This window comes from Cornus florida, unplaced genomic scaffold, assembly GCF_030987335.1.
Source record: "Cornus florida cultivar Cherokee Brave unplaced genomic scaffold, ASM3098733v1 CherokeeBrave_3.0.0_Hap2_Chr05, whole genome shotgun sequence".
Taxonomy (NCBI): domain Eukaryota; kingdom Viridiplantae; phylum Streptophyta; class Magnoliopsida; order Cornales; family Cornaceae; genus Cornus; species Cornus florida.
In genome coordinates this window covers 112114948-112125343 of record NW_026775575.1, presented here as the reverse complement: position 1 = coordinate 112125343, position 10396 = coordinate 112114948, and the positions used below count along the sequence as shown (strand labels likewise).

Here is a 10396-nt window from a genome sequence, read left to right as displayed (position 1 = left end):
ATATCTATAATGCATAAATAAATATAGTTAGATATACATACCTCGATTCATGATATCAAACCTTATTGAAATTAAATCTAACATCTAGATCCTTTAACCACGAACTAATCTGCAACTCTGATTAACAGGTAAAGGTGGAAACTGGTTTCTCTCTCTTGATCTTTTGTACACATAAAACTTTTACGTGTTGTATCATTAATTATACATAATTAATGGAGTATATACATTTTTATAAAGACAGAGAGAAGACCAGTTTTCCTTTTAGTAACATAATTCTAATTTCCATCAAAGTAAGGAATAAGAAAGGAAAACACTTCTCTAATAAGTAATTACCAAAAAGGTAATTATAAGTTGACTAAAAATAAATAATATTAATTGATATCTATTTACTTAGCCACCAAGTAATATATCACATGTCCAAATCACATGGACCACAATTAAATAAATAATCTTACAATACTATCAAGAGAACTCTCTCATGACAAGAGTTACGACCTCTCCATATTTAACCACTCTTTTGATAGCATTACTCTATTCTTATTTGCATCTAATCTCTGAGTATAATGGCAACAACTTGGTGTTAGAACACAAATAATGTATTGTTGGAAGAAGACATAGATAAATAACCATAGTTTGTAAATGAAACTTAGTTAACAATTATTTAACGATCACCTATCTGTATCTCCTTTCCCAAAGAGGCATCAGATCTTATGTAAACCCTATAATGGATTGCTATTGTCATATTGTACTGGTATTATATTTTGATGGGTTGTAACATTGATATTTCGTTAATTCTTTGTTTTTCTCTTTCGATAGGATGAGAAATTCTCTTACTAAAAGATACTTCATAAGTGAGACCGGCAGTGGTGTTGTAGTTGACTGTATTGTCTGCCTTTGTATCTTTAATGGGTAGTAACTGCTCCTGCTTTCAATATGCTATTTCCAAATTAGAGACCCTTTTTTTGGGTTCCCACCAAAAGGGTTATCAAGAATAGTTGAAGAGATCATAGTGGATTATTATATATAACAAGAATTTCTCTATTTACTTGTAATGGATTGCAAATTATACCTTATTAATTGCACAATTGTTTAAGCTCTTCATTTATTTTCATTTTTGAAGAGGATACATGGCTCCTGAATATGCAATCAGAGGTTATTTGACAGACAAATCAGATGTTTACAACTTTGGAGTAGTTCTATTGGAGACTGTCAGTGGGAAAGCATTACAAATTACAGGCCAGGGGAGGAGTTTGTTCACCTTCTAGATTGGGTAAAACTTTTCCTTTTTGAGTTTTATCCTCTTTAATTAGATGGTATTTTGTACACACCTCTACAACTTGCACTTGTTTACATGACTTCAAATGCACTCCAAAAAGGCCTGAAATAACTATACTTTTTCATGTTTTTAAGTTACTCATTTGGAAAGTGTACATGGGATTAAAAAAAAAAAAGTTGCATTTTATCTGGGTATCAATTGCAGGCTTGTATTCTGCAAGAGCGGGGAAACCTTTTAGAACTTGTGGATCCGAGAATTGGTTCAAACTACTCAAAAGAAGAGGCAATGAGGATTTTAAACTTGTCTCTTTTATGCACCAACGCATCTGCCGCCTTTAGACCGTCCATGTCTTGTGTGGTGAGTATGATCGAGGGCAATAGCCCAGTCCAAGCGCCAATAGTGAAGCTTAGATCAGAGAACGAGGATTCCAAGTTTGAAGCCATTGAGGAGCTATCACTGGACACCCAGACAGACGTCTCCACAGTCTCTCAGACACAGGTGGAGCCAAAAAATTTAATTTGGACTCTATAATTTAAATTTGAAAATTTTATAAACCAATTGTAATATAATACTGTGGTGTTTTAAATACTATTATTAGTATATATACCTTGAGAAAATCCAAAAATAGATTAATTCCTCGATTTCTATTCAAATTAATAAGAATTAGTCTGTGGATGAGCCGTGTTTAATTTGGTTCATTATTTACCCTTTAGCTTCCAGCTTTTCTTTGTAATTTTCTTTCCTTTTTGGACTTTTGGAATGGCAATTTTTGAAGAAGTCTTCTTCATGCTTATTTTAAAGAATTTTGAATAGTTCCATTCGGTATAAATGAATATGCTTGTTATCATCATACATCAAGACATTACACCAATTGGTGTCTCCACGCTTAATCAAGCTTTTAAGTCCTCGATATAACTATTTACAAGCTTTGACCATCTTGATTGTCAAATACCTATTGTTAAATGAGTAATGATATTTGTACCGATTTGTTGTAATGAATTACCTAATCGAAAGAAATAGGTCGACAATTCACTATAACAAATCGCATAAATAAAGAAGTGGGGCCATTCACTTATATGTATTATGTATAAAAAACTAATTTGAAACATTCGGTTAAATAATTCACTATAACAAATCGGTGCAAGTATATTACTCTTGTTGAATATGTGTGTGTGTGTGTGTATATATTTTAGTTGGTATTCACACATCCCTTCTAAGAATTTATTTGTCCCCCTGAAATCTAATGGTTCATGAGATACCAAGGTCAAAATCATTTCCAACTAGACCAACCTCTTAAGATTATATATATATATATATATTAGCATCAATAATTATTTTAAATCTACACTGAAAAGCTATTCTAAATCTTTTAAGGATATCAATAGGAAGGAATATAACATATCAACTGACAATGGTGACCTGAAGGAAAAATTTACTACAAGGAATATTATGTGCATAACTGCTATGGTGAAATTAATAAACATTGGAAATATTGAATAAAATATAAATAAAATAGATTTAGTAAATTTGGTAGACTTGATAAACATGTGTATAGACTTTCTTAGAGTTGATATTTCCTTTTCCCAACATCAACTCCAATAAACTCAAGGCTGCTAGAATTTTTTGATAAAATTGTAATATTTCTGAATTTTTTCATTTTCTATTTTTCTGGAATTTTTCGTTCATGCAAAGGTATTCTCGTCTTTTCTTGTTGTGCGTGCCGAACACCGTGGAGTGTGCCGATTGTGTCCGAGAGTTGGTTGGGACATTTCATTGACTCCAGGACTCTTTGAAATGTAAGGTTGTCATTTTTGCATTTTTTCGTTTTTTGGACCGGACGGTCCCATGTAGGACCCATTACTGGAATTGTTGCATACGGAAATTTTAGTTGAGTCCATTTGCATCCTATGCATTTTATTTAATGTGTTTTATGTGGTTGTGGATTGTTATGTATATGTGTGTGCGCGCGCGCGCGTATTTGTGGTTTAAGTTAAAAAAAAAAAAAAAATCTTATTTTAAAGATGGGATCCACATTTTTATTTTTAGAAAATGGGCCAAGAGGCCATTTCTTGGCCTCACTTTTCTTTTTCTTTCTCTCTCCCCGCTGGATTCTCTCTCCCTCACAAATTTTCTTTTTTCTTTTTCCTTCTCTATTAAGCTTCAAATCTCAATTTCTCTCAAACCGTTGAATGATTTTTGATGCGGTTTGCAGCAAATTAAAGGGCACGGTGAGATCTACACATCCATATAAGCAATTTCAGATTTGGTACTCTCTAGGGATTCCGATTTTGAGACCTATTTTAGGGATTTTTCATCATCCTTGAGTTAGGGGTTTCTAATTCCCAATTTCTTATTCCTTTGTGAGTCAATTTCTTGTTAATTATTGCTAACATATTTAATTGGTGTTAATTAACCCTAGAATGATTTTATTATGGTGTATAAAGTTCTTGGATTTATGTGTTAATTGATGTATATGAAAAACATGCTTAAATGTTGATTTCCTATACCTATTATATTACTAATTGCTAGAAATGATGTATGTAAGCATATATAATTTTTTTTAGAATTTCTTGTGAAGCATGTCTTATTTAAATTGTTTGTCTTGAAAATGATATAATTGTTGTAATATAAACTTTATGCTTATATGTGTTGATGGTATTATGTAAGAAACATGCCTAAATGTCAATTTCCATGCCACGGTGTTTATTATTTTCCTAGAAATTTCTATGAAGAAGCATGTTAAATTGTGAAGTGTAAATTTCCTCTATTTTCATACTATTGGAAAAATACATGGCATGCATCCATAGCATTGGGCATGAAAGAAAAGGGGAAAGTATTTTGAAATGAAAGTGAAAGGGATTTTTTGGGAATTTTTTTATTTTGATAAATGGTTTTTTAGAAAACCAGGTCGTCGCGGAGTCACCAAAGGGCCGTGGTGTTAATATAGCCTAGAGGGAATTAGGGAGAGTACCTTAACGTGGTTGAGCTGTCTGGCCCCAAATGACACCGCGGAGGTACCAAATGTCAGGAATAGTAGCTAATCCTTCTCTCATGTCGTTGCGGAGTCACCAACGGACAAATTATATTAACAGTTTGAAAAGCAATGGATTTGAATTTTGAAAATGGGGAGCGACATACAAGACATTGCATATTATGGCATGGTATTGTTTCTTTGAAATTGGAATTTATGTTGTATTCTTTTCCGGCATAGCATGACCCCTATCCTCTATTCCTATTTTCACTGGGCCACAAGAAGTGTATCTTAGACACTACCTACTAAGCAATTTGTTCATCCTATTACATTTAACATTTTTCAGGACACGGATGGCAAGTGGCGGACAACGCTCCTCCACAGGGTTCGATGGGTTAATAGACCGTTTTAATATACTTTATAGCTATAATCTTATTTTATTATTTATTTATTTATTATTACTTATTTTTTTTACAAACCCGAAATGGCACGTATAATATGTATTGACGTTGGAAAGAATGGTATTGTCCCTAGTTGACATCGGGTTCGGGTAAGGACCCGGCTAACGGTTCGGACCTACGGGTTCGAGTCGTTACAAAAATACATGCATTTTTTTTATTATTAAAAGAATAAATATCAGTATGTGGTCCATGAAGCTGTTTGATAACTTAATTTAGTAATTAATTCCAAATTATTTAGCACTATAATAATTAAGTGTGTTTGATAGAGCAATTTGAATATCACTTAAAATGGGATAAAATTCTAAGTGTCAGGAATATCAATTATCGCTGAATTCTTCTAAAAATATATTTATTTTTTAATTACTACTTATAAACATCAACAACCAATTCTTCAATGATTTAAATATCATTTGAAATGAAAATTAGCTTAAACGGTATGATAGCAAAGAGATTTGCATAGCTATGTTAGAAGCAATATTATGAGTGTATGAATGCTTCTTTGAACTTTATAACAAAAATAATAATTTGGAAATGGAATAAGCTTTTATTTCAATCAGTCATGATTGGTGAGTCTTGTGATTTAAATTGGCTACTTGAGCAGTTGGGCAAGAATTGGTGCATCAAAAAAAAAAATTCAATTGCTTGGAATTTTCCATAGCCAGCCATGCATGAAACTGACGTTTGACTTCACCTTTTCTCTTGCTATAAATAGCAGCACTATTTGCAAACTTAATCTTTTACACCAATGTATATACGTTATAAGAGTGACTATAATGATATGACTCTTTCTTACTTTTAGGTCGCAATGAACACAATCTAAACTTGGATTGGCTAACAAGAAAGAGAATAAGCTTAGGAATAGCAAAGGGTTTAGCATATCTTCACGAGGAATCAAGGTTGAAAATCGTTCATAGAGACATTAAGGCTACAAATGCGTTGCTTTATAAGGATCTGAATGCTAAGATATCTGACTTTAGTTTGGCCAAACTTGATGAAGAAGAGAACACCCATACCGATCAGCACTAGAATTGCTGGAACAATGTGAGTTTATATCCATCACTTTTCCGCCTTCTATATTGTTCTTTGCATCTATTCATACCTTATTAATTGCTCAATTTTTCATGCACTTTCTATTTTTTTTATTTTTCAGAGGATACATGGCTCCTGAATATGCATTGAAATGTTATTTGACAGACAAAATAGATATTTACAGCTTTGGAATCGTTTTATTAGAGATTGTCGGTGGGGAAAGCAATACAAATGACAGGCCAAAGGAGGAGTTTGTTTACCTTCTTGATTGGGTAAGCTTTCTTTTTGGAGTTCTCCTCTTTCGAGTCTTTTGGTTTATATTTCTATGGGCAGGCCAGTTGCTCCATTGTGACTTAAAGGTTAGAGGTTCAAAACTGCAAACAGCCTATACCCATGCGGAAGTAAGGCTGCATACATCTGTCCCTTTCCAGACCTCGCAATGGCAGGAACCTCCTGTAACTAGCCCTTTCGGTTTACCCTTCTAGAGCTTGCTCTTGTTTCTCCAATTCTTAAATGTCTTCAGATGAAAAGGCTTCTAATATAATGATTCTTTTTAGATTTTTTATAAAAGTGCTTAAATCAAAACTTTAAATTAAATTCAGTGGAAAAACTTTTATAAACTGTTCAATCTCACATGACCACGATATTTCAAAATGATTTTGTTTCTTGAATGATGACAGACAGGATTTTTTTTTTTTTTTTTTTTTTTTTTTTTTTTTTTTTTTTTTTTTTCCGGTTGTGATGAAAATAGACATAAAGGAAATTGATAATTGAATCAGATTCTGCTTGAATGAGAGTAGTATACTAAATTCAAATGCATTTCCTACATTTAACTGACTTTTATTGGTCTGCGTGATGTGAAGATGAAGTTTCAATCAAAATCCAAAAAAAAAATATGTTTTTAGAAAAGAAAAACGAGATTTTTTTTCATTCTGAATAGCTTTATGATGGAAATGCTTTTGTTTATTTCTTTTACATATCTACTAATTTTATGAGTACTTCATGTTTTATAGTTACTCAGTTGGAGGTTGCATAGGATAATTAAAGTTGTATTTGTTTCTCCTTGGCATTGCAGGCTTATGTTCTGCAAGAGCAGGGAAATCTTTTAGAACTTGTGGATCTGAGTCTCGGTTCAAACTACTCAAAAGAAGAGGCACTGAGGATTTTAAACTTGTCTCTTTTATGCACCAACCCATCTCCCACCCTTAGACCATCCATGTCTTCTGTGATGAGTATGCTTGAGGGCAATAGCCCAGTCCACGCACCGATAGTGAAGCATAGTTCAGAGAACGAGTACTTGAGGTTTAAAGCCTTTGAGAAGCTGTCATAGGACAGCCAGACACACGTTTCGTCATTCTCTCAGGACAGTCTGGTGCAGAAGAGCATATCAATGGATGGGCTGTGGATTGATTCCTCCATTTCTATCCAAAGTAATAGGAATGGTTTTATGAAGGAAGAAACTTCATCAAGAAAGCTTCTTTCATATCTTTATGATGTGAATCTACACTGATTAACGAATATGTGATGTGTAACTATGGCGCTTTGAAATTATGTTATGTGAACTTTGTGCATGTTCTTTTCTTTAATTGTATTTATGATGTTTAAAGATTATGTACAAGGAATTCAAATGCCTATACGTATATGTGTTTTTTTAGCATCAATAACTATTTTTAATACAGCATTGAGAATCTATACTAAATCTTACAAGGATATCAAACATGGACCATCATATTGACAATGGTGAACGGAAGGGGAAAAAGGTACTTCAATGAATGTTATAGGCATAACTTCTATGGCAACAAAATGAAAACTGAAATGAAATAAACATTACAATTATAGAATACCTATATATATATATATAAATGTAGCGTTCAAATAATGCAAACCTAAAATAATATCTATTCAATTGTTGGAGTTGGTCGTTAAGAGGGACTTTGGCATCAATTGTTTGAATTGACATGAGTGGTGTATTTGGACCAATTTACTCTTTATTCTCAGGAATGCTTATACATTTTTGGAATTTTCCACAGCCAGCCATGCATGAAAGCAGTGTTATTGATTAATCCAACTGCTATATTGCAAAAAAAAAATAATAATAATAATAATAAGACGAACTTTCGCATCCGAGTGGTCTAATTTTTTATTTTTGGAATTTTCAAAAATAAAAAAAAATTAAATCCAACTGCTATAGCTTTTGAAGTTTTTGAAAAGTATGCATGCATGTTTCTATCCCAAACTCCAAGTGGCAGGTGGAAGCCAATTTTTGAGAGTGTGATTGGATATGGGGTTGATTTGGTTACACCGCCTTCTCTCCTGGCTCTCCACAAACTTTGAGAATAACAAAAGACTACAAGGCAACATAGTCACACACAAATTTCCTTTATTTTACAGCTACCACTTTTTCAATTGCTTGTAATATTCCATAGCCAGCCATGCACGAAACTGATGTTTGACTTCTTCACCTTGTGAAAAATAATAATAAGAATCGGCCTAACTGACTCTTGCTATAAATAGCAGCACTATTTGCAAAATCATTCAATGTTTCTCTATACTCAAGTTTGCACATAAAAGGTAAATAATCCACCACAATTTAATATAGTAGATCTACTTGATTAAATGATTGGATTTAGCCAATCATGCAATAAAATAAATATGAACTTCAATCCATCACCTTTTGTATCCCATTCCAAACTCAAAAATTTATAATTAAAATATGGACTTTGAATGTGACAGATGCTACCTCAGGTAAAACTCATACCATTTCTTTTTTGTAATTTTACAACATAAAACACTTTGATATATAATTTAGATGAAATTATTTATCATTTAAAAGACGTAGAACCTCAAAATAAAGCTCACACTCATATAAATGATAAAGTAAAAGATACAATAGTCTACCAACACTTATGCTTTCAAATGAATCAAATTATAATCTTCTCTGCTCTTAATTACATTTCATAAATATTTATACATACATTTGCGGGCTTTATTCAGCTTGAAAAGTGGGGGTAGACAAATAATTTGTAAATTAGCGAATTCGATCCGATTTGTGCTGATCGGATCGAATTGCTACACCCACGGATTGATGGCGGATTCAAAAAAATCGAATCCGTAGCTCATGGATCAAATTACGAGTTGGATTGTTAAAAATTCAATTCGAGAGTACGATCCGATTCAATCCATGAGATTTATATATATATATATATATATATATATATATATATATATATATATATATTCAAAGAATGTATTAGTTAATTTAATAATTGATGATCATTTAATGGACTCTAAAAATGTATTAATTAATGATTATTTAAATATATGAATTAATGTTGAAAAATTGAAATTTCATCTATTGGGTTATAGTTAATAAATAAATAATATTTGACTGTTTAGAAAAAAACTCTAATCCGCGAATTTAATTCGATTTGATCTATCATTCAATCTGATCACAAATAGATAATAAATTTAAATATTTTTAATTTGTTAAAGAGCTAATCAACTTTTTCCCGCGGTTCTTTGAGGTACAACTTCAACGCGTTTACTCAAAATGATGAATTAAAAATTAGACCATAGTCTTTTGCTCCTCTTTTAGGAATGCTTTTATACTCTTGGAATTTTCCACAACCACGTGCATGAAAACAATGTTTAAAGGGCCGTTTCACTGGCATTCTGCATTAAATATCATACTTAAATATTTTTTTTAAATAAGTACCACTCACATCACAAATTTTTACTTCATTTTTTACTAACATCCCAACCTTAGTTGAAGAGTTTTGACACGATATAAAATGACTTAATCACCGACCCATTAGTTTAATGAATTAGATTAAAAGACTAAAATACCCTTAAAAAATTATAAATATATATATATATATATATATACAGAGAGATATATATATACATATATACACACACACACACAAACGTTACTCACAGAGAAATAAAAAACACATAGGATCATTTACTTCCAACAATTAGAGATATCAAAGATAATAATCACATGAGGGAATGTGCTTCCAAAATGATGATGAAACAAGTAAAGACCATAAATCACAATTCTTAATTAAAAGAATTCAACAATTATATATACATAGTAGTCTTCCAAGTGGGTTTGATTCAGTTGAAATTCTTAATTAAAACAATTCTTTATTAAAAGAATTGCAAAGATGATGAAACAAGAATTCAGCAATTACTTCTAATCCTTGAAAAGCAATTACTTCTCGGTAGTCTTCCAATTGGGTTTGATTCAGTTGAAGTTGTAGATCTGTCTTCGAATCTGATCAGTGGGTTGTTGCTCTGAATTTCACCGGAGGCAACAATCTCCACTACTTCACCGTCTCCTACAACAGGCTTTCCGGCGAAATTCCGTCGGAATTCGTAGACAAAATTCCGGCGAACGCCACTCTTGATCTGTCATTCAACAATTTCATCGGAGAGATTCCAGAATCACCCGTTTTCTTCAAATATTTTTAATCCGTTAAAAACTAATCGAATTAAGATTGATGTCTAATCCTTGCTGAAAACACAATTACCGACTTACACAAGTCACCTTCTATGACTTTTGCACCGGCCAGTATCCAAAGCATTTTATGAGGTTGCATTTTGTCTACAATACAAACAAAACGCATCAACTTTTTCCCGCGGTTCTTTGAGGTA

General features: G+C 32.2%; 1 protein-coding gene and 1 pseudogene across 1 annotated transcript; both read left to right on the top strand.

Moving 5' to 3' along the window:
* The first annotated feature begins 1127 nt into the window (after positions 1-1127).
* On the top strand, positions 1128-1807 carry LOC132309987 (probable LRR receptor-like serine/threonine-protein kinase At1g53440). The gene is made up of 2 exons (XM_059808230.1): positions 1128-1208; positions 1481-1807. Exons 1-2 carry the CDS (start codon positions 1128-1130, stop codon positions 1805-1807), a joined length of 408 nt encoding a protein of 135 aa, XP_059664213.1.
* A 1434-nt stretch (positions 1808-3241) lies between these two features.
* Positions 3242-7411, top strand: LOC132308638 (probable LRR receptor-like serine/threonine-protein kinase At1g53440; annotated as a pseudogene).
* The last annotated feature ends 2985 nt before the right edge of the window (positions 7412-10396 follow it).

What these genes read in the sequence shown, in the direction of transcription:
- LOC132309987 (XM_059808230.1), top strand. Translation starts at nt 1,128, where the DNA reads ATGGCTCCTGAATATGCAATCAGAGGTTATTTGACAGACAAATCAGAT. An exon ending in GAGTAGTTCTATTGGAGACT is followed by an intron (nt 1,209 to 1,480) that starts GTCAGTGGGAAA and finishes TATCAATTGCAG; the next exon opens with GCTTGTATTCTGCAAGAGCG.